Genomic DNA, 24,780 nt, shown 5'->3' with positions numbered 1-24,780 from the left:
CCAGCATCGCCAAAGTGAAAATACTGGCAAGACAAAACTCTTCTTTTTTTCTTTATTATTATTATTATTTATTTTGCAAAAAAAAAAATATATATATATATGTCACAGTGTTACAGTAAAAATACTAGCTGTAATTTTGGCAGGCTTATGCAACCAAGTCTGTTATGTAATTAAAATTAATTCTAAAAAAAGTGTTATTAAATTAAGCATAATAATTTTATCAGTAACAATCTTAACCTAGAAAAATGTGTCCATTTCTATTAACTTTCCGTGATGGCTGGCAAAACTTGTCCAACTGTTGATGTATGGTTGGTGACAGAATAATTCCCGGGGCCACAAATGTTCCCCGGTTGCACTCTGCACTCCCCTCAAATGAGTTTCACTTTTTCAAATAAATTACTTTAACATATCCCTGTTTTTTTATTTTTTCCCCAAGCTATTCTAATGTATTGATGTACAACTGGTTCGGTCTGCAGTCGTGTTTGCCGTAGCTGTTAAACAGGACAGAAGATGCACATGTACAGTAATTTTTATTTAGAGGCCACAGCTCTTGCATATTACAACTGTTGGCTTTCATAAGGCAAAAAAGCAAGAATGAATCCACCAGCTAGTTCACACAGAAAACAGAAAGCATTTAGGGGGAGGGTAGGAACCCACAGGCATGCAGAGATGGCTCAGAATGCAATGTACAGCATTTTTATATTTATATATATTTATATAATATATACAAAACAACAGTGAGACCCAAACAAATGCCAGACATCTCATTCTACACAATTACAGAACAAAGACAGACCAACTTTTTCTTTTTTTTTTCAATAAAAAAAATTCTTTTTGCTCTTTTTTGTCTGTAAAAGTGCAACTCAATTAAAATAGAACCTGTTTCTAGGCCTTGTTTTTTTTTTTTTTCTTTTTTTTTTAAATGTTGAAATAAAAATAGAATCTTCCAAGTTATCAAAATGGATCTATGGGCATATTGCATCTCCTGAACACCAACTCGAAATTCAAGATTCCTGTCGGAGCGCGTCTAATTTAGTAATCGAGGTGAGACCACGTAGCGTCGACACATGATAGGAAATGCGGGTTCTGGACTTACTGTCGGTGGTAGCAACCGTGATCGGATGACAGCTCATCTGGATCAGCCGTAAACAAATACAGTTTATTATATATATATTTTTTATTATTATTTTCAGTTCAAAGCAGTTGGCATTCACTTAAAAACGGACAAGACAAAGAAAAGGGTCCACACACTCATCATCACGACAATGTACCATTAATGAATGTAGAATACGACAAAGAAGCGCCATATAGGTTTGCATTGGACAGGGACACACCGATTAATCTCACTCAACATTTTCAAACAAATGGTTCTCCATATTGCTTAGTTAACACATAGAAATGAATTTAGAAATGAATGAAGACCAAAGATAGGTGCTATCTTTATTATGACACAGCTAAACTGCCAATCATGGTTATTTTTTAACATTTTTATTTAGACTTTTTTTTCTGTATAATTTCTATCTTTATATTTAATAGTTCCTTCAGAGGCAAGTCGAGCTGACAAAGAGGTCCTAGAGTGGCTATCTGAGTTGGTACATGCATCAGTAACCAGGCTAAAGTCAAAAGTGTGAACGGGGAGTCTGGAGGAGGGGGGGGGGGGAGAGAGACGGGCGGTTTTGGACAAACAGACGGGCTGGGGGATTGAGGGGGGTCGGTGCGCAGCCTCTAGTCTTCTTCATCCTCCTCGTCGCTGTCCTTCATCGAGATGCCCTGCATGCCTCCTTCCCTCACTGACGCAGTGGCCTCCTCCACGGTCAGCCTGTTGCGCACCGTCTCGTACATCTTGCTGTTCAGGGTGGAGTCCAAGACGCCTTGTAGGCGGAAGTCTCTGTACTTTTTCTGCGGGGAGAAAAGAGGTCCGTCAGCTCGGAGCGCCGCTGATGCCACCAACCCGCCCTGACCCCCACCTGCCAGGCGTTTCTGGCCTCACCTTTGTGATCCTGATGAGGATCTTGAGCTGGTAGACGTGGAGCTGCTGATCCATGCGTTCGGTGAGCCAGGTCCCCAGCAGGTTCATAGTGGCAGTGTACCATTGCTGAAACACATAAACACAACACTCTCCAGCAAAACACACACCCACACACATGCTCAAGACACCATGATGACGTAGAACTAACCTTTAAGACACACATCTACAACTATACACATACAGTATCCGTTACAAGGTTAATGTTCAAGTGCACACATTTTTTATTTCTTAACATTTTTCCACATTGTGCCACATAAGCACAAACTTCAATGTATTTTGTCTTGACTTTACAGATATGCCAACAATAACAAGCAGACAATTGTGAAGTGGAAGATAAAGTATAGTTTCAAAATGGTTTAGCTAAATTAAGATCTAGAAAGTGTTGTTTGCATTTGCATTCAGCTCCCACAACTCAATACTTTGTAGAACCAACATCAGTTGCAGTTACAGCGTTGGGGTGTGTTTCTAACAAATTTGCACTTTTGTTGCTAATTTTTCTTTGCTATTGTGCCAACTGTTTAGCATCCGCTAACACCTTTAGCACAATCCATCGTTCCATCAACTTTGATCAGCTTCCCAATCCCTGTTGAAGAGAAGCATCCCCAGAGCATGATGCTGCCTCCACTGCGTTCATAAGGATGTGCAGTGTTATTTTTTCTTCTGCACATGTATTGCAAAATGTTTAAGATTGCTTTCCTCTGACCTGAATGACCAGATCTTTATTGGGCTTCCCCTACGGCTCAGGCAGAACCGGGAGGTACTACATGGTGGTGGCTGAATCATGCTGCAGGGATGCTTTTCTTCAAAGAATAAAATTATTCCAATACTTAAAATCCTAATAAAATACATTGAAGTCTGTTGTTGTAATGTGACAAAGTCTGAAAGCGTTCAAGGGATATGAGTACTTCTGCAGGGCACCTTATGTGTGCTTTAATAAAACCTCAGACTGTAAATAGTGGAAAAAGGCAAAATAAGGGACTCTTACAAGAAATATACACTCTGTTAGTATATTACCAAAAACATAAGACTTAAATCTTTACTATCTGACTTCATTTACAATTACATGAAAAGCTATGTTTTTGCTTTCAAGCTAATGCTAATTTAAGTAAAGATTGTTAGTTTGAAAATAGAGCAAACAATTGGTGTAAATTTTGCATATTTATTAAGCCTGATTGGGGATAACTGTGTTTTTCTGACTCATGTAGTTACAAAGAATTTCCAGTCTGAGGTGAATTTGCACAAAATGTTTAACAAGTGATTCTAATGTTCACTTCTGATAAAGATTACTAAGAGTTTATCCTGAGCCGTCTCTGTAGAAAGGTGGACATATTGCTCACATTCCCCATTTTGCTATCTTCTCCTCTTCATGCACATTAGATATTATTGCTGATTTTACATGCATTTCCTGGCTTTGGGTTTCTTTGCATAGAAGGCTCACCTACTGTAGTGTTTCTGTCCTCAGCTGTGACTTTCCTAAATTAAGCCACTGAATAAAGATGTTGCTACAATAAGCCATGATTACTCTCTTTGTTCCTCTTTATCAGAGAAAATATTCCTTTCTCAGGGTGTTTGTGTTTTTCTTTCTCTCTCCAGTCCTCCCTGACCAGGCTTACTTAACCAGCTTTCTGTAAGTTTAACAATGAGGTCAGTTTCACTTCGTAGTTTTATGTATTTTTAAAGTTCCTTAATATCAAGGTTGGACGATATACTGCAGACATCATCATCGCAATATCGAGGTGCAATATTCACATCGCAAAGGATTGTTTGAAGTGCAATAACTGTTGTGTTGTATATTCCAATTGGTATATAATTTTATGTTGCATATTAATGTGAAACTTAGCCAACTGAACTCAGCCTTATGGGAGCACTGGACACATGGACATTGAATAAAATGCTGAAGAGTGATGGGAGCACAGATCAGAAAGAGAGGAAAGAAGAAAATAGGCTTTTTTTCCCACACCTGATATTGTCATTGGAGAATTTACTAATATTATCTCCACTGCAAAATTTCTAATGTCCTGCAGCCCAACTTTAGAAAACAAATTGTTGTGAATTGGTGCTATTACAAATGAAGAAAGCTGATTAGAAATTAGCCACAATTAGATGCAACATTGTCATTAAAAGAAGAAGCCACAGAAAACTAAAAAAAAAAAAAAAAAAAAAACAGCAACACATGCCAAAACTAAAGTAAAAATGGGACAAATGGCATCTTGGAAAAAATGTAAAGAAACTCAAGAAGTTCAAGTTAGCTGCTGTGTCTCTTTGTCGTCATCTTCAGTAGGTTGAGAAAAAAATGTTTCATAATCTGTCACTTTGCTCACAGATGATATCAGGGGGCTGGGCTTCAAAGCAGAATTAGTGGTTTTTCCAAATAGAGTCAGGATTTTCAGTACCACAACACCGTGGCTTCACTTCTTAGCTGGCTTTGTTGCTATGGTAGCTAAGCCACTCTGGAGCAGGGTAATTTAAATGTAATATTATAAGTTTGGATGGCAATAAAAATAACTAAAAGGCAATGCATTTGCTTTTTGGACTGCATTGGTTTTACCTTTGTTGATAATTTAAGTCAATTTATTTGGTAGAGACTATGCACATTAATTAAAAAATTTTCTAGACGTGCCATAATTATCCAAAAGGTTATTTTTCATCTGTTGTCTCTGTGCAAAGAATATTTAAAGCAGCCGGATTTAGTACGACGATCACTTTTCATGTGTTCCCGTTATGAATGGTGGATATGGATAAGCACCATTCGTAATATTCCTCTGTCAAAATGTTACTTTTGCTGTGACATCATTTTTTTTCTTTTCTTATTTAAAGATTAACTGGCTGTCCTAGAATAAATACCCTCAAATGGTCAGAAAGCTCTTAACCAAACTGATCAAAAGATAAATAAAGTTATCAGTTTTAATTCCACTTTCAAGCATCCAGCATGATGAGGCAAATTAATATTCATCAGCACAGACTGTGCATTTCTTTTGTCTTATATTTATTCAGGAGCAGTCGTGTAAATGCTGTGGCAAAGGTCCCACATGTGCAATGCAAATGACATGTGAGAGCTGCAATGTTTATGTGACAGAATCTTTTCAAAGTATCCCAAAATATCTGTCGCAGCTCAGCTTCTGCGGTGACAAATGCCTGGTAAAGCAGTGACAGAGAATTATCATTTGATGGCACTGTTTGAGTTAGTTTTGCCAAACTCTTTGCCAAAATTGAGAGATATGTTGAACCAATTTTGTAGCATAGGGTAAAGTGTTATCTCTTACAGAAGGTCAGAGATATCTCTGACTTTCACCTAACTGCTAAACAAGATAGATTGATTTTATTCAGGCTGCAGAGTTTGCAGCAGCAACTCCCATCTGAGCTTGGAGAAACATCAAAAGGTTCTGCCTGGAGAGTTGAGCTAATGGCTAATCAGAGTACAGCTAGTTCCAGAACAAATGTCAGGTATCTTATGACAACTGCAACTCATTTCAATGTCATGGTTATGTTCTGATCAAAGAATCCAGATTGATTCAAATATATTCCAAAATGTCAGAAACGATTTCCATCCAAGAAAACCAACATATTGCATCAAATATTAGCTTTAGCGGAGGTAAGATCATTTTCAGGTATAGAGCCCAAGTACACAGCAGGTAAGATGCTGTCTGCTGATTATAAGCCTCAGATCAACTTTTGTCTCCATTTGCTTTTAACATGGACAATTCCTAAAATCTGTTTATATGTATGACTTGTACGTATTTACCATCACTGCTGTAGTGTTTGAGTAGTAAATAAATTATTATGGACATGGTTAAAATTCAGTGTGTCTGCACATTGAGGTCTGGGTGCAGAAACTGCACACTTTGTAGCAACAAGACAGAAATTTCTCAAGGAAACTGCTGAACCTACTCCATCTTTGTTGCCAACTTGAAGCATGGGATTAGCTGTATTTCCAGAAACAGCATGTTTGGTTCATTTTGATAAATTAGAAGATGCTGAAGCTCTGATCCCTGGTGCTTTCAGGTGGCTTAGTTTGAGCCCAGCTCTGCCCAAAAAGTAACAAAATCCTTCCAGAAGCTTGCAGTTTCTTTGATCCACTCCATACAGTCTCCAAGGAAGAAGCTCCAGATTGTTACTCCGAAATAGTTCAGCGCAGCAGTGATTACACAATAAGAGCTTACGGCCCAGTTGGAGGATTTGGTTACTGCTGGGTGGAGACAGATTGGCCATTTTCTTGTTTATGTATAAACTAAGCCAGTGTGTCCTGGATCCAGCCTCGGATATAAGACAGACAGAAGTCGAGGAGAGTATATATAATCCGGCTCAGAAATATGTGCATTTTTTAAATGTCAAAGTGACTCTTTCATGAAGTCTTAAAAGCCCGATTGAGCAGCTACTGAAAATTATTTAACTGAAGGTTTTAGCTACTACCAAAGAAATTTACAAAACGAAAACATTGGAAAAGGATCCAGTCACAATGCCGCCTACACTTATTGACACCCCTGGTAAGGATATGAATAGCAAACCTTGAATGAATTCGTCTTTAACTGCAGTATGATGATTTTATAATGAAAAACACTTTAAACATTTAATTTTAGTGTAATAATTCACTTAGAAAATCCACCGTAATTTAAAAGAAAACTGGTAGCACGCTAATTCCTACATAGTAAATGCGACTGAATAATTGTCAGTAATTTGGACTTCACTTTATTTAGGTGTAAAAGAGAGTTTGAAAGGATTCATTAATCTTTTTTTTTTTCTTTTTTTTTACCATACTATTCACTAACATTGACAATGTTGCAGAATATTATGCAACTAACAACTTCAAAATGGGAAAGACCAGAGAACAGTCTATTTAAAGTAAGGCAGGTGTGTGTTGCTCACCGTGGGTCAGGAAATAATGACAAGAAATAAGTCACTCATCCAAATGTGCCCTTTTCTACAGTTAGACCAATAATTAAAACATGTATAAACTGGAAAGGTGGCAAACAAGGCTGGACAAAAACCCAAATGTATCTTTCCACAGCACACAATAAGGGAGGTTAAAGACATCTTCAAAACTCACAGTTGGAGCACTAAAATCTCTTGCACGGAAAAGCAGAAAGTTAGTTTAGACTTTTAGAGGATGCCTTCCTGCTTCCTGTCAGTGGAAGTCCCTTCGTTTGTATTACGGTTTTCCAAAAAAACCCAAAAACGAACAAATAAATAAAAAACCTCTTTTCCAGTACCGGTTCGTGTTCTGGTGTGTTGAAACTGCAGCAAAGAGTGGCATCTTGAATTTACACAAACTCCATACTATCTAAATATCCAAACACTATATCCATACTAACTATTGGATTGGGAAGCATGCCAAGAACCAGCCCTCTTTGTCTGATCATTACAAACAAAACCATTTGGAGATTAGCTTAAAGGTACTTAGATCACCAGGACAAATTAGCCCTGGTAGATCAGGTTTGATGCAAAAGATGAAAATGTGCACGCGAATCCCATGCCCATTGCTAAGCATGTATGAGGATCTGTGATGCTGTGGGCCTGTTTGCCTTCCAAAGTCTCTCATGGCATCATGAGCTCTTTGAAATGCCAGGAGAATTTAAGTACAGTTCTGGTGGACTCCAACGGAAAAAACTGAAAGCAGGTAATTATCGGGGTAATTTACATTGTAGTGACCCAAATCTTGATGAAAATGCTTCACCAGACGTAAAATCAACCTTCTTCTTTAGCCTTTATCTTTCTTCAATCTTGTAGAAAAACAGCGAGACAAAAGCTTAAGAGCAGGTGCAGGCTGCTGGTCAATCTATTCAATTTGCGAAAAATAAATCTCTGCCTTACGGTCCCACCTTCTGAAATGTTACTGATGAAAAAAAAAAAAAAAAACTTTTCAGAGTGTATACATAATCTGATATTTAAAAAAAAAAATTCTTAATATAAGATTACTCATAAAAATACTGCAATAAAAAACACATTTATATAAAAGCTGATTTTCACATCTTTTCCAGGGTTGTCAACAACTATAAAGAACGTTCTACGTTAACTGCAGACAAATTACAAAAAAAAAAAACTTGACTGTCTCTCAGCTTCTACTACAAATAAAACTCGCTGTTCCAGTTATTATTTCCCCAAAAAGTCCTCACAGATGACTCAGAAAGAGCTTCTTAAAGGCGCTCACTGATTCTGCACCCGCTGGAGGGAGTTGGCAAAACAGAAGCAAGTTGTAAAAGTGCTAAAAGAATCATGTGTTTTTTAAACTGCAATTACCTTTTGAACTCCTAGAAAATGTTGAAATCAATATTTTGTAAAAAAAAAAAAAAAAAAAAAAAAAAAAAGAAATCTGCATGGCCCATCTATTCCTGAAGGCAATTACTTAGCCTTTATTTATAATTTATTCAAGTGGAAATGCTGAGCTGCGTCGGAAACGCCCGACACAGCAGATACGAAACAACTGCGGGGGAAAATGAAATTATACTCGTGATAGGAGTTCATTAGCGAAAGAAAATAGGATGAGAGTGAGTAAATGGTTAGCAGGCAGAGGGGAGCAGGGTGCTGTTTTCTTGGAGCTGTTTTATTTTTTTTTTCTTTCTGCGGTTTGCTTCGACTCATTGCTTCCCAGAGAACAGCACACATCTCTGATAGAAACGGTAAATCATACCTTTAAGAAAAAAAGAAAAAAAAAAATCAACTTTAAACCTGTGAATAGGCAGGAATGCAGGAGCGGAAAAGGCCCGAATTAGAAGTGTGTGGAGTTAACAGGTTGTCAGGTTGCATGTTTTTTGTTTAGCTGAGGGTTTTGTTTAGATCAGGTGCAGATGCCTGTCCACTTCACAGTCGAGTTGAGCGTGCAGTGCATGCAGACCTCGCAGAAGACGTGCTAAGGAAGGCTGCTCTATGTGCAAATGAGGCAGAGCTCTGAGGAGGAGGGTCATGCTAGAAGATGTACACAGGAAGATTATTTGACTCTAAAAATCATGCCAACCAACATAATGTGATAAAACAACGCAACGCAACACTAGAGATAAGTGCCACTTTTTTTTTTTTTTTCCTTTACAGAAGGAGGCAGCAGGAATGGTGTTAATCAGAAAAGAGGAGATTAAAAAGGATTGAAATAAATTAGTGAAAGAAAGACAGATAAAGTAGAGCCTTTGCAGCAACAAGGAATGACTTTTCTGTGCATGCAGATGAGTCGAGAGGCATGCATCTGATTCAAAAGAGGAGCAAAAAACAGAAAAGCTTAGTTAACATGCAGTTTAAATGTGCCATAACTGACATGTTCACAGCTTAGAGAAATCTTTTGACTCGACATGACAGTGCTCGGTGGGACTTCAGAGCACTCTGGGGCCACACAGAGGACACAAAGGGTAAAACGCCACATTTAAAGAAAACAGTGATGAAACACAGAGAGACATGGTAACCCCGTGGGGACCTCAAAGACGAAAAGCAGACCCACTTCACAACAGCTTTGTGCCTTGTGCCAGGACAAAAAAAAAAAAACAAAAACAAACAAACAAACAAAAAAAATAAAAAAAACAATCAAGTTTGTCTGGCACAGGACTCCTTCTTCTACAGCCAACACAGAAATAGAAAACCAAAGGGGGCCTTCTGAGCGTCTGTCAGACATTAGACGTCCACGCCACTGCCTCACAGAGAAAAGTGTCTACCCACAGAGCTGTCACACACCTGAGCAGACGCCGCTCTGTACAAACAGTCACTGAATGACATGAAGCACACACGTCACAGCAGTATGTGTCAACCGAAATCACACATGGAGGACACATTTCTGCCAATGTATCCCGTCAGGATTATGTTTGTTAAGACAGTGCTCTCTCTGCTAGACACTGGTTCCCAACTCATTCGGCTCGTGGCAAGTTTCCATTGAGCCTTCTCCGCATTTTGTTACATAACAACAGCAAAATTTGACTTGTTTTATTAGGTTTTAATGTGACGTACACAATGTATTGTGGCATTATCATGCTACGGGGATGTTTTTTTTTTTTTTTTTTCAGCTGGAACAGACTGAATGCTCTAGTTAGGTGAAAACAAAAGAAAGCTCTTGTCATTTACTTCGTCGTTCTTCTTGTTGCTTTTCCATAAAGGCAAAAGTTGTGGAGTGCACTACCAGTATTTGGCCTGCCAACAGATTCTCCCAGCTACGTACGGCTTTACGTTGGTCCACAACACTTAATCATCATCATAGAAACATTAAGCTTTGAGGCCATGGTGTGACAAATCGTGAAATAATTTAAGATGCATAAAAACTTTTGCAAGTCACTGTGACTTGTACGAGTCTGTTCTGTTGTATAATCTTTAATCTGAGTGTGGGTCCCATTTCAAATGGCCTTAATTTAATTTTAAAGCACAGCTGGGGGCCAGTGGGACAATTTGTTAAAAACAAAAGAAAAAAAAAAGTAATCTCTTTATATTTTCCCAGGGAGCCAGACTTTCATGTAATCTTATAAAGTGTTTAGGATCGATATTTCTTCCGGCTTTCTGAAAATCTTTCAGTTTGTCTTGAATTGCTCTCTGTTTTTTCGTGTTTAGGTTCAGCACCTGACCCTTTTATTTATTAACACACTTAACTCTGACCTATGAATCATCCCGGCGTTAAAAGAAGAACCAACAGTTTGTCCAGAGACAACCTCACAAAGAGTCAAGTTTAAATTGGATCTTTAGACTCTTAGTTAGCAGCAGCCTGTCACAAAGGCACGCTTTATTCCTATTTCTATGGTTGAATACATGAAGTAAACAAGTCTGACAGACATAATGGAGTATTTTAACACCAACAAGGTCGTTCTTAAATGCCATGTTGGCTGAAATCTTGACAAATGACTTTGCTGGAGATTTTTTATCTTGTATATATATTTTTTTAAAGACATGCCCTTCAGATACTTTTCTTATGCTTTAGCATTTATGCCTGACATATTTTATTTTTGTTCTCCATTTGTCAGATTGTCTTATTCTTTTAAGCATGACATGCTGCCACATTCAGATGCTTGGATTGTAAATCAGGGGAAAAGCAACCACAAAAAAAAAAAAAAAAACTTTAAGGGAATCATAGCAAGAAGTTTTTGGAAAAACAAATATAAATAAATAATGGTCTAAAATGTTTGTAAAAAACTCCGTCTACCTGTACTCAACTAAAAAAACAATTCATTTGATATTCTGCACTATAAAATATTTAAAAAAACAAACAAATAATGTAACAATAAACTTCACAATAAACTGGAAATGATAAAAAAAAATATTTTCATAGTTAGTTTTAGAGAAAAAGAGTAAAAATGTTAAACCGACTGATATCTCCTTACTGCACCAGGCATCCTGATGAATGGCCAAAACACAAGACTGCAGCTCCCAGAGGGAGGTCTTCCATGTAGAAATATTTTCATTTTGGAGCAACAGGTGTGTTTTTCTGTGTACACATAATTTATTCATTTGGAACCTGCAGGCAGTGAGCAGGTGAGAGGCCAGCTGCTAAAAAAAACAGAGGAGGGTTTTCAGCTCAGTGAGCTGACAAATGTAAAACAGAGAAGTTTGGAAACTATTTTGTTGAACTTTAAATTGTGTTAATGTAGCTTCGCTTTATTCAGGGGAAGGCTGTATCAAATATCAAATCAAATATTTTGAGACGAATAGGAGTTCATCAAGAGTGTGTGTCTTATTTCCCGTGTTGCATGAGATGCTTTTATTCATTGGTTCATTGTCTCCATGGATTTGTTTGCAGTTATGGAGTAAGCGTGAAGGGTGCTTAATATTTCACTTTGTCTCTGTCCACATAATAAATTGGATCAGGATGCCAATAAAGGCATTTTTAAATCTATCTATGTCGCCCCCTGGATTAACCTCACAACCTGATGTCGGTGTAAAGTCTTTGATTTTATGTCAGCAACACACACAGTGTTATTATGCCCAACTAACAGCTACATTTTGTGCAGCTAACATTTTAAAACCCCTATTTTTGTGTATGCAGTTTGCATACCTGTGCTGTAGAAGATGTACATTTTAATGAGTCTGTGTTTCCCTTAAAAAAATTAATAAAAAACAACTAGTGTTCATTTATTTAGAGTGAAATAGAGACTGTGTGAAGTGATGTATCTCCTCGCCTCCCAGGGTCATGTGATAGCTACCAATGTTTCGTAGCACAACGTTCGGAGAAAGATGCTAAATTCATCAAGCAGAACAACATTTCCCTTATGTTTTTTCACAAACCGTGACCTGGAACTGCACTGAAATATGTGTTTCAAGCCAAATGATCAAAGTAAAACACCACATATGTTGTCTTTAATTGATGTGGCAGTTTTGTTTGATGACGTGTTTTCAAAAAACAAGATTTTATGAAAGAACTCTAAATTTGATAATAACTACAAATGTAGTCTTAATGGTTGACCTTACGCTATAAATTCCTTACGCTTGTTTTGTTTTTTTGATTATAGAAACATTAAAATATCTGAGTAACTTCTGGAATTACAAGAAGCTTATGTAAACTAAGAAAACATAAACCAACTAAATTCATACAAAAAAAAAACTGGCAAAGACCAAGTAATGTTTTTTATTATTATTATTTCAACCCAAGTGAAATGAATTTAGAACTGATAGTTGTTAATGGTAAAAAGCCACCGCATGTTGGCTTTCGTTTTTTATGTTTGGAAACAAATCAAGAAGCTGTAAGCTATTGTTTTAAGCGGCGCATTGTCTTTACAGCAGAAGATTAAGGTAGAAACTTCTATTAAGTCAAAATGTTGTCACTGTTATATAAATGGAGATGAGAGGATTAGAAATGTTATGGTAGAGTAACGTAGAATTACAGCACAAATATAATAAATATAAACCTTACAATATGTAGAGATTTTACTGCACTTTAAAGCTACTGAGTTTTTAGACGTGTATTGTACATGGCACTGATTTCTATAAAGCATCCGACTGGGACTCACTAGGAGCCTGCATTCCTTTCTCTTGTATTTTCTGCTTTAATGACCCTTTATATAATATATTTGGAGCCTCGGGTTGGGAACCATTGCTCTGACAGATACAGGCTGTCAGATATGTTAGCCTCTGAATTGGCCACCATTATGTGAGACACCCTGCAGTGTCACCTAATATAATTCGTGCCATAATGTTTGAAACCTGGGAGTGTTGGAGTGAAAGAAAATCTTATCTATTAGTTGGTGTCCTGGCATTAAAGCACTAAAGAGAGTTCTGTTTTTTTGTTTTGTTTTGTTTTTCCCACAGAGAGCACTGCTTCAGATAATCCTTTTTTAGACGATGCTTTTATGGACTCTTTGTAAGTAAAGTTGTTTTTTTTTTTTTTTTAAATACACAAAGGCCCAAAAGCACTGTGGCAATGCACATCAGAATGCAGAGGGCAGCTGTGATTTACAGAGAAAAGAGACAGAACAAGAGAGAGAAGCAGAGAGAAGAGAGGTAGAGAGGATCAGAAAAGCCTCTTCCACCAGGCTGAAGCACACTTCCTGGTCTCAAAATGGGACTTATCCCTCTCTGCCCTGTTGTTTTGCCACATTTTGGTAGGTCCCTCCCTTTTACTGAGAGGAGGAGACGGCATCTTACTTACATCAAATAACCTTTCTATATACACCTCCTCATTGACCTTTTCACGGAGCATGTCCTGAGAGTGGCGCATAAAGGTCACGTAGCCATCTGCCACGTCCATCCCAGGTTTCTGTGAAAACAGAGGCACAGCACTGTCATGACTCAGCAGACGACTCCACACTGGAACACAACGGGTGCCACTGGACGGTTTTCAGAGAGGCAGCAACAACATAAAGTCATAAACATAAAACGGTGATGCTACTGAACTTACAGGTACATCCACATATTTTGAGGCAGCTTTCACCTGAAATAAGAACAAAATCTGTCAGACACTACTCGAGAATGTTGGCATTATCATTTGTGTTGCACTAGTTTGAGAACTATGAGCATAGTTTTAACAAACCCGCCGTTCTCCAGCAACAAATACCAGAGATCCTACAAATATCTTACACGTCCAAAGGCGCAAAAGACAACAAATCTTATTTTAAGTGTTGGATAATTTGCTGAAAATTTGCTCTTGGTCTCATTTATATAAATGAAAACACCTGTGGGCTTTTTCAAGAAGTTAGCAATTGATGACAGAGTCAGTTGACAAAACTAAGAGGAGGAGTTGTGTGACTGTTTTTTATGTTTCCTGCAGAAAGTACTACTAGTTCAGTGTTTCTCTGTCTAGGTATGTCTTTATTCTTGACTGAAATTGCTGCCAGGGCTACTGCAAAAATTAGGCTTGTGTATAATTTCTTTGTATCCATTTTTCCCCCAATCAAAAATACTTTAGCCACTGTGTTTCTGTTGAGATATGTCTCTTTCCTGCATACTCTGTCATTTTGTGCATTTTCCCAAAACAAATTCTTCCCAAGTAGTTTTGCTAAACAGTCTCTCTTTCCTTCTAGTTTTTCTTAGCTTTGTGTTACGGTTTCTCTGCTTTCTCTCTTGCCGTCAGACCGTCAGTTCCCAAAACAACAGAAAAAGAAATACTCGTAAAAGCTTGTGGGTTCCAAATAACCCCATCTAAATTCAACTGAACAGCGTTTAACTTACTTATATGGTGGCTTCATTACTTGTGAAATAATTCCTTGACTTGGTTCGCTACTTGATTTTCCACATCATGTTTGATGTATCCAGTTTAAAAACAACAACACTTAAAAAAAAAAAAAAAAAAAAAAAAACCTAATAATTTTTGTTGTGCTTTACACTTCAGAGCAGCAAATAGTTTATTGACTACATCCTGGACATAACTTCTTGCAGGTCATATGTGGTGTTTTTATCTTGCAAAATAAAATCAATTTCCAATGTTATTCTTTGTGAGGAGTAAAAGTTTGAGGTGTTGAAGCCTCATCTCACCGTGAAAGAGAGGAAAGACGAAAAGAGAGTTCCTTCATCGTATCTGGAAATTTTGGCCAACACTCCCTCTAGAATAGCGACAAACTGACAAACAAAGAAAAGAAGATTTAGAAGCAAATCTTTCATATATTTTTAAAATTTTCTTAATTTTTTATATGTTTACATTGTTTACAAAATAATAAATGAATTTTGTACCTTTGCAACCAGAAGTTGGATCATGTCCTTCACACTCTCCTCAATCAATTCATCTATCTGGGAGTGTAACTGTTTCTACATTAGATAAAATACAAATGAAAAAAAAAAAGTTAATTAAAGTGGACTCAGAACATAGAACATGACTCTTCAACATCTCATGAATACATCAGTGGGAGGTTTTACCTCTTGGCCCATCTCCATGGCACATAGTTTGGCTGATTGGTCCTTGGCGTCCACCATCACATTGAACATGGTGCATAAAGATGGAGAAATACGGAAGTCTGTGGTCTTACTACTCTTTGTCAGCTTGGACTCAAATGCCATTCTGGTCCTGAAATGCAAGCAAAAGATAATGTACTTGACTAAAATGCTGATGTGTATAACTCAGTGCCTTGCAAACATGTTCAAATCCCTTTAGCACTTTTCCATTCTAACATTACAACCACAAACTTCTATTTTAAGTATTTTATTTAGATTTCATGTGACCACAAATGTACAATAAGAGTTACAACTGAATTGCTTAGAGCAAAGCATATTAATGTGTTAGAATGGCCCAGTCAAAGCCCAGACCTCAATGTGAATAAGAATCTATGACAAAATGAGGGAATTGCTATTCACATGTGCTCTCCACAGCCAGTCTGCCTGAACTTTAGTGATTCTTACTGTGGGATTTTCTGTATTTCTTCATTTTCTATGCTTTTGTATCATCATCCTTCATGTTTGTGTGTTTTCCTTGGTGCCATTTGACTTTTATGTCTGTGTCAGATTATAACTTCAGACGTGGCAGAACAAAGATAGGAAGTAGTGCAACCCTTAGAGAACTCCTGCGGCTTCAACTCTTGGCATATTTTAGTGACAACTTGTTTGACTTTGGCTGTTTTTTTTAACCAAAGCTCAATTAAACTGTTACTCAATCAAAGCACGGTGTCTCATGGGATTATCTAAGATGAGGGAAAATCATCATTAGAGCTAATTTACAAAGAAAGTGCAAAGCTAGTATCAGACCAACAGCAAAAGTTGATTTTACACAATATTTGCAAAGGGAGATCAAAGAAAAATGTAAAAAAAAAATGCCCAGAAATTATGCATAACTTTTGGTTTAACTTCATAGTTGTGAACTTTTTTGTTGTTCCATCCCATTAAATCCCAATAAAACTCCCACTTTCGCTGTTAAATGAAAAAAAAAAAAGCAAATATCTTTAAAGCACTGCAAGTCTTTTTTTTTTTTATACCTCTTGACGCAGTTCTCTATCATGTTGCTCGACATGAGCCTGATGCGGTTCTCGAGGTGTTTGGCAAACTCCTCCTCCGGCCAGTGCAAGTCTCTGATGAAAGTCTGAAGGGCGTCCAGCTTCCAGAAGAGATCCTCTGATGTCCCGGAGCCGTTACTGCCATCAAGCCAAACACACATCGGTCAGAAGGTAAAGGACGCGCTGCTGCGGCAAGCGGCTCTAAAACTGACAAGCGGAAGGGGATTTGTTGAGGCAGGTGCAGAGGAGGATGCTGTTCCTGTACATCCAAAGATTTTACTCTCACCATACACCGACTGCTCCATCCAGATGTCTACGTCACCTTCTGCTGGCTCAGATGTGTTTGGACAGTCAGTGTATGGGTGAAAAGGTGTGGGTAGGTTTTACGGCAACAAATCAATAACCACACTGCAGAGCATGATTATTGATTGATATATGAAGAGGTAACATGCAGGTAAAATCACTGCAGATACAGCCGCTGTTAACACTGTAAGACATAGAGGAAGGGAAATGTAGATGTGAGAGAGGGCAAGAAAATGTTCAGGAAAAAAGAAAATAAAACAAAAACTGAAAATGTACTTATCAGAGGCCCTCTCTCAACATCCATTACCCTGGACTATTGATGCCCCTGAAACAAACCATGCAGACCTTTCTGTTCTGGAGCAGAGCTGATTGGGAATCAGGAAACGTTTTGAGGCGAGAGGGAGATGTGATAAAATAGAGAGGTTTGAACTCTTGGCTCAGAGCCTCTCTGCTATATCATCTCCAATCGATGGCTCTGTCGCTTCATCCCAATCAGACCACTAGCAGGTGTTAAAGGTCAGAGATGGACCTATAGCCATGTTGCTGAGCATTGCTGTTATGCTCCTCTGCATCCCAGATGAGCCCCTGTTTTTGCTACAACCTGTCTTAACTGGCTGCAGTGGAGATACTTTTTTTTTTTTTTTTTTATTAAATATACCCTTTAGTTTTATAAATTGTGCACCAGTTTAATTTTTACATAGCAACCCATGAGCCATGTTGTAGCAGTCTTTATGGGGGAATGTCTGTGGATGTCATAGAGGGAAAATGTTATTTGTAGAGTGGAGATTTAGACTTATTGTCTTTGGTATTTTTGATTCTGCACTCATTGTAAATCCTGAATTTACAGCTTCCTCCACATATAGACACATTGCTAAGGATCTATAAAGAAACATAACCTTAAAAAAAAAAGATCTTTTGTTGCAGCTGATAAATGTAGAAAAGTCCAACCTCTGATTTGGGTCTATTTACTCAGCGGGCTAAACTCCTCCCCCCACAAAGAAACAGTTATTTTGTTTTGCTTAACAAAATAGATATTTCAAAAGTAACAAACAATCCAAACTGTTCATCTTGCCACAATACTGAGTTTATCTGACCACCATGCAAAGAGGATTGTTAGAAAGGTAAAACAAACAAAAAAATATCTGAAGTCTGGCTTGATGGCAGTAATGTGTCAAAAATGAAAAAGTGAGTTTCTATTCTTTCACCACAAACTTAAAAATGTAAGATTTTATGCTGGGGTTACACATGAAGTATGTGCTTAGATTAGGTGAGTTTGAGCTTTCTGGCAACAAACAGTGGAAAGTAAGGGATGCTGGAAAGCACCAGGACATTTAAAAAATATATTCTGATCTCTGCCAGAGTACTGAAAATGACTCATCACTGGGGCTTTCAACAACATAATTATTTGTAACACATGTGAAAATCAGCACAGAATAGGTTAACCAGTTTTAAAAAATAAATAATTTTTTTTAACTCTACAAACATATTCTCATATTTTTTTAATCTCTGCAAACATAAAAAACCTTTGAAATGAGCTGAATCAGAGGGAATCTTGTCATCTATTGATGAATGGTCAAATATCCTTCTGTATGCTCCAGCTTCATAAAATATTATAGGTTTAAAGTAAGCTCCTTCTGTTTTTGGCACAAAGCAATTGTGCAGTGTCATTATCAATAACTTTGGTATATATTACTTAATGTAAAAAAAATGCAACTCGTATAGAAATACTTTGCCCCCACTAAGTAAATGAGCTCAGCCTCAGCATGTGCAACTGCAATAAAAGATGAATTTCTTTTAAGGCCTAATTAATCTTATCTAAGTGTGGAAGGTGCTGCACATCTACATGTTTCTGTTTGTTTTCGTCTTTATCTCCACACCTCAGCTCAGCAGCATGCATGTCGAGGCAAATGAGAGCCTTGCAGCCTCATTTCAGGAAGCAGAATCCCATCTACTCTAACTCAGAGGTACCTTGGCATGAACATGAACTTTATCGAAAAAAACTGACATCAAGGAAAACAGGTTTAACTTTTCATTTTGTGAATTTGATGCATACTGAAATATAATCGAGAACAAAAAAAAAAAAAAGTCATCTTCATACCAAGTTGCTCTCTGCTTGCTCTACGAATCTATAGTGAACTAGTTGAATACACACTCAGAGTCATATATAGCAGCCATCCATGACGGGGTTGAAAAGCTAGGCATTTGTGGAAGGTTAACTGATAGTCCTGCTACTGGCACTGGCAGATTTGGTACTTTGGGAATTTGGAGGTTCACATTTGGTAGATTCACATTGGGCAGATTACTTGTTAAACTCCTGCAGAAAAGACAGACAAAAAGAAACAAAAAAAAGAATCCATAACAGTGGTGTGGGAGCTGTAAAAAGCCATGTAACACTCATCATAAAAGTAAAATCTGAAAATAGGAGAAGGAAGAAACATACAGTAGAACGCATAAACTAATATCAAAGAGACAATATACGGAAATACCCATGAGTCCAGAGAGCTGGACACAAACATGTGATGTAGTAAAAGCAAGGAAAAGTAAGGAAAACAAAGGAAAAGTAAAAATATCTTGTTTAATAATATTTGGCGAAAAGCGATAAAATGCAACATTTAACATGTTTAAGCCACAGCAAATGAATTGTAACAGAGACAAAACAGACTGAAAAAGCACATATTATGAAGATTAGTTTACAGACAAAACAGAAATATTACATGTTGTTCTGATCCCAATGTGCTTGAAAAGAAAAGGAAAAAAACGACTAATGGCACATGCATTAATCAAAGACTACTTCCAGAAATAAATAACCTATTTCTTTCAAAGAAAAAAATAGGTTTTTCCGCCCACTCTTGGCTCATTCTTTAACAGTGAACCTAAAGGAAGTCAGAGGGAACGTTATAGCTGCTCTTTGAGATTTTTCAGCCTCCACACGGTCATTCTGTTGTCTGAATATAAAAGCGTTGCATGTGCAAGCATCCTGCAGCCTTGCAATAAAGACACAGGCTCCTTACTTAACAGGCTCCCAGGACTCCCTCTCAAAGCCCTTATGGATAGACTGTGCGATGGAGGACTCCATCAGATCCACATATCTAACCACCAGAGGAGCATACAGATCCTGGAGGTGTTTGTGGAACTTTCCATTGCACAGATAATCTAAGACGGGGGAAATAAGATGCAACATAAGAGTATTAGGACCTTAAATTTAGATAAAAGTGTCCAAAGATAAACAAGCGAAGGCTGGAGCTCACAGTCTGTCCGTAGGAAATCATTGAGGAGTTGGAAAAGAGGAAAGCTGTCCCAGCTCTCAGGTGACTGGATCTCCAGGGCAGCATCCATGTCGATGCCATAGAGGGCCAGGAAGTTTTCGGCGTGCTCCACCATGAGGTCTGTCCACCATGCAAATGCCTAGAGACACAGCAGAAGGATGAGAAACATGGTGAAAACGGCCTTTAGACGAGCTAAAGGAGGAGGAACAGAGGTTCTCAAGTGAAAACACCAGAGGTGTGTTAAAATATATGTGTATTCTCTGATTAAACTTGACATTATTGGGACTTCACTGAGCTTTCTTGCTTAGACCTGACTCTTCTTTCATCTCTCTTCTTCAAATGTGAAACTAAATCCAGCAGCTGGTTTGCTCGGCATAACATGGCTGCTCACTGTCAGCTCAGTTAACTTCTCCAGCTTTTATTGGACTTTTGTTGAGCTTAAAGGAACATACTGAAATCTGGAAGCCCTTCAAATCGTGTCTCTGTTTAGTCATCTAGTAAAAGTTAGAGAAAAATGTTTAACTAAATGGGCAATTGCTTTACCATTACAATTAATATTAGAAGTCAATTCTTAAATAAAGTGTCCACTTGTTCTCTCAAAAATAACTAAGCAACGTGTTCAATACGATGCAGACCTTTAAAATAGTTCTATACTCTACTGAAATATTTTAGGTGAAAATTTAAAGGTGCCACTTGGTGCACACTGACCAGCACCATTGTTTTTATTTCTGAATTAGACCCAAAATGCATTGGTTTGAGGCTTTCAAGCAAATTTGGAAATGTGTAGATTACCTATTGTTGTACTTATTTGAACATGGAAGAAAAACAACTTTTATCTCAATATCAGCAAAGACCCTTGCATAGCTGTGATTCTATCAACAGCAAACATTGTCAATTATGATCAAGTCTTATTTTCACTTATGCCAATGTTCTGGCATTAGCAAATAAGCAACTAGAAACATATTAGCCAAAAGTTATTTACGTTTTATACCCAATGTTGCCAGCAGGTATTGCAAGTATTGACTAAAATACTACCACTAACTGAAAGGCTAACAATATAAAGTTAAATACAACAAACAATGTGTACTCTTAAAGAGAAACAATCTTTTAAAATAAGTGGTTTGATTCCATGCCAGTCTTAACCAGCTGTTTCTCTGTGTTTTAAGTCTTAATAGGTGCTAATAACAGTATGCAGCTAGGTTGGTGTAATTTATTTTACGCCTTACTGCATGAAAACATATTGGTGTCTTCCAAAGATGTTTAAGCTTCCTCAGATATTTATTGTCTCATTTTTGAAGGTGAACATACAAAACTTGACCTTTCTTATTAAACCCTCATTCAGTCTGTTGGTTTATGTGTGGTATATTGAGAATGCTTGTCATTACATATTGCATGAGTAATTCCAACTTAACTGGTAGGAATTTGTTGATGCAAAAATATTTGACAGATTTGCAAAGTTGTGTTGCATGAACAGTGCTTTGCAAAAGTATAAACGCCAGTTGAACATATTTTGTCATATTATAACATCACACTTATCAAGATTTTTCAAAATCGCCATTCACAAAGTAGTACAAACCCGATTAGTGGGAGGAAAGAGACACATGCTGTGTAACATTTGCTTTATATAAAGCTATGAAGAGGTTTTGGGTATAGAGCCTGTAAGTCTTTTTTAGGGTCTTGACAGATTGACATTTCCCCTCATTCTCCTTCACAAAATAACTCAATCGCAGGCACATCAACAAAGAGCTATTTTTCAAGTCTTGCTACATATTCTTTACCTGGAGTTAGGTCTGGACTTTATCTGGGGCATTGTAACACTTAACCTGAAGCAAAATGGCTTTCTGTCAAGAGTGACTTTCTTCTTGCCACTTAATCAAAGCAAGATTTGTAAACAGCTGGAGGTTGCACGTTATTCTGCAACCTCAAGCAAAAACACAACCTCGTGTTTTTTTTCCATGACTTTGTATTTTGGAGTTTTTATAATATGAAGCACTTTCCTTCTGCCTTATTGCTGAAGTGCTATACAAATTAACTTGACTGATTGATAGAATATTGGACATGAACAACAGCTGTCTATAGTATCACCAGAGTTCTGATTCATGATACTCTTGCCCAGCCTGTAAGGATATGCAGATGACCATGGCTTGATAGGTTAGCAGAAGTGCCATAAACAGTGCTTTGTAATGTTAAAAGCTTGGGATACTGTTTTATAATCGAATCCTGGTGTATACAAGTTTATCCCTGACAACTGCATCGAGCCAGTATTTACTCAGTACTCAGGTAACTTCTGAATACAATCTGTTACACTGGATTTTTTTAGTTCTATCATAGTAAAATGGCACTGAATGCAAATGGATGCCCTTTCAGATTAGTAGAAAAGCATTAGAGAACCATGTATCCTTTCCCCTCCACTTCACAGTCATGTCCAACTTTTTCTGGATCTGTCACAGAGTGACAGTAAAATAAGTTGAAGTTTGTAGTTTTAATGTGGCAAAATGTCACAACGTTCAACAGGTATGACTACCTGTGCAAAGGACCTTATCTTCAGCACGATTTCTATGTATCAAAGGCAAAAGTGTTTTTTCTCATGCAAACATGGATCTCCCTGCATGCTTTTCTCCGAAGCTAAGAAAATGAGGGGGTCCACCATTCACATCAGCAACAATCTCACAACCCACTAGATGTGAATGTGACTCATGCACATCTTTATATATAGGCACACCAAAGACTGCAGCCCACAGCATGTCTCCACTTGAAGAATGGCTTTCCCAATTAGTTAAGTAAAGTCTTTGAGATTCAGATGACAATTTTCTGGCACGGTCAGAATCTCCTCACCCTTTGACAGTAGTTGCTTAGCTGGCAGTCTTGGTTTATTTGCTTATCATTCAGGATAACACGTTGCCAAATTCAGAAGCTTAATCCTTTCAAATTGTTCTGCATGCTTTTACTTTTAAACTCTAACCGTGAAGGTAAAATTACCACCTGGAATAACAATGGCAGACAGACCCACTTACCCACCAACTTACCTGCCCATTCCTAGAATAAAAAAAAAGCATGAAAGCTCTATTGTTAGAGATAAAAAAAAAAAAAAAGGCAGCAAACAAGCCTTTCTCCACCACAGTCAAGGAAAAAATACTCTCATGAAAGTTGAATGAGAGGACGGTCAAATTTTTTTGTCAGGTTAGGGAGAGGAAAACGCTGAAAGGTAGAGTAGCCTCCAGCCTTTGATAGTGGTTGAGAGACGCAAACAGGACTCTGAGAAGTCTGTGTCATACTGAGAGTTCAGGCACAACGACTGCAATCCTGTATCAGTCAAACAGTGTTAAAGGACCAGTCCGGGGGGGTGGGGGGAGGGTGTACTGATGCTGAGGGGGTACGATATGTGGAATCATCTGTTTTGACATGCACAGAGCATTATGGGGGAGGGGGGTTCTCATTCAGCTTGGCTACATACCTCTTTTCCCTGCTCGGACAGTCACCAATCATTAGACAGTAAAAACACAGGAAGATGTACAGAACAATAATGTACTTTGAGAAATTTGTTTGAAACGGGTTTATATGTTAAGAACAGATAGCAGAAAGGGATGGAGGAGGAGGAGAAGCTGGAAAAGAAATGCTTGAACAAGTGCGGACTGTGAAATCAATTGTCAGATGGAGAAGGAACAAATGTTCACGGTGGATCAAACTTCAAAGGTTCATATGGAGCATACTTTGGGAAATTTTCTGGTTCGGCATGCTTGGAGAAAAAGGAAACCTCTTTATGGCCTGATGAGCATGCTTAATGATCACAATCATGTTGTGAAAGCTAATGTGCTTCTAGTTTTTTTAGATTTTTATACAAGCTTGCTCTCATATCTTTGCCTTAAAACCCACCCAGAGCTACAGCAGCTATGAGTTCAATCTCTGCCTGAAACGTGCCTCTTGCCATAGTGGCTCATGCCATACAAGGGGGTTGTGATGGGGACTGAAGAGGAGAAAGAAATATAAATACTGTACCGATTGATCTCCAGAACTTGTGACTGCCGCCTGTCAAGCATATTCAGAGAGATACAATAAATCTGCTTTATCTGCATATTCTAAGACCATACTGGATCACCTGCAGATCTACACAGCTACACATAGTCATGTTGTTCTCTAGCAGAGTATTTTAGAAGAAAAAGTTGAACAATAATAAAGCCCATTCAGTGTTTTAAAGCAGTAATATTTATCTTATACTTAAAAATTACATTGAGAAATACTGCAATTTTTAACTAACTGTGTATTTTTCAACTATTTTTGCTTGTCGGATTAAAACTACCTCTACTAAAGACAAACTATTATGCTCATCCGTATTGTATATAATTTGTGGAATAAAAATCAGTGTTTATGATGAACATGGACAAAGCATGTGCAACTCAAATGCAACCATTTGTCATTCTACAGCCATCAGCTGGTAAGATGGGCCCACAAGTTTAAGTTTGTTCTCAGAAGTACTCATTTATTAAATATATATATTTATTTTTATTTTTTTTAAATCCTCACAGCATAATATTAGTAGACTAAATCCAGAACACCAAAAATACAAAAGGTAACAAATATGTCTGAACACCTGGAACATAAAGAGATCCAATCTAAAAATGTGTTTTTGCAGAAAAATTGATAAACAAAAAGCTTGATAAAAGATCTGTAAACATTTTTTATCCGCAAATTAGGCTGCATCACAGTTTGAGAGCCATTAATTTAAATGATTTTAGGAATCTAAACAAGTGAAAATCTCAAACAAAAAGTATAATTTATTCTTACTTAATACTTCTTTTGATAAAAAGACCCTTAGTATTAATAATGATATTTGTTTTCTTTACAAAGATACCATAAACAGCTAGAGCACTATAATTGGAAT

General features: G+C 37.5%; 1 protein-coding gene across 1 annotated transcript in view; it reads right to left on the bottom strand.

The window, feature by feature from the left end:
• Nucleotides 1–513: 513 nt before the first annotated feature.
• cadpsb (Ca2+-dependent activator protein for secretion b) overlaps nucleotides 514–24,780 on the bottom strand; it is a 46,133-nt gene continuing 21,866 nt past the window's right edge. The window contains exons 11-20 of the mRNA XM_088005983.1: nucleotides 19,884–20,040; nucleotides 19,647–19,788; nucleotides 16,315–16,470; nucleotides 15,266–15,413; nucleotides 15,083–15,157; nucleotides 14,888–14,971; nucleotides 13,815–13,847; nucleotides 13,566–13,673; nucleotides 1,991–2,095; nucleotides 514–1,899 (exon numbers count right to left, since the gene is read on the bottom strand). Of these exons, the coding sequence (XP_087862109.1) occupies nucleotides 1,726–1,899; nucleotides 1,991–2,095; nucleotides 13,566–13,673; nucleotides 13,815–13,847; nucleotides 14,888–14,971; nucleotides 15,083–15,157; nucleotides 15,266–15,413; nucleotides 16,315–16,470; nucleotides 19,647–19,788; nucleotides 19,884–20,040 (1,182 nt within the window). The 3' untranslated portion in view covers nucleotides 514–1,725. The remainder of the gene's footprint in view (nucleotides 1,900–1,990; nucleotides 2,096–13,565; nucleotides 13,674–13,814; nucleotides 13,848–14,887; nucleotides 14,972–15,082; nucleotides 15,158–15,265; nucleotides 15,414–16,314; nucleotides 16,471–19,646; nucleotides 19,789–19,883; nucleotides 20,041–24,780) is intronic.

This window comes from Poecilia mexicana, unplaced genomic scaffold (genome assembly GCF_051168715.1).
Source record: "Poecilia mexicana isolate PSO_F unplaced genomic scaffold, ASM5116871v1 scaffold_5, whole genome shotgun sequence".
Taxonomy (NCBI): domain Eukaryota; kingdom Metazoa; phylum Chordata; class Actinopteri; order Cyprinodontiformes; family Poeciliidae; genus Poecilia; species Poecilia mexicana.
Note: the sequence above shows the minus strand (reverse complement) of the source record. Positions and strands in the feature narration are given on the sequence as shown.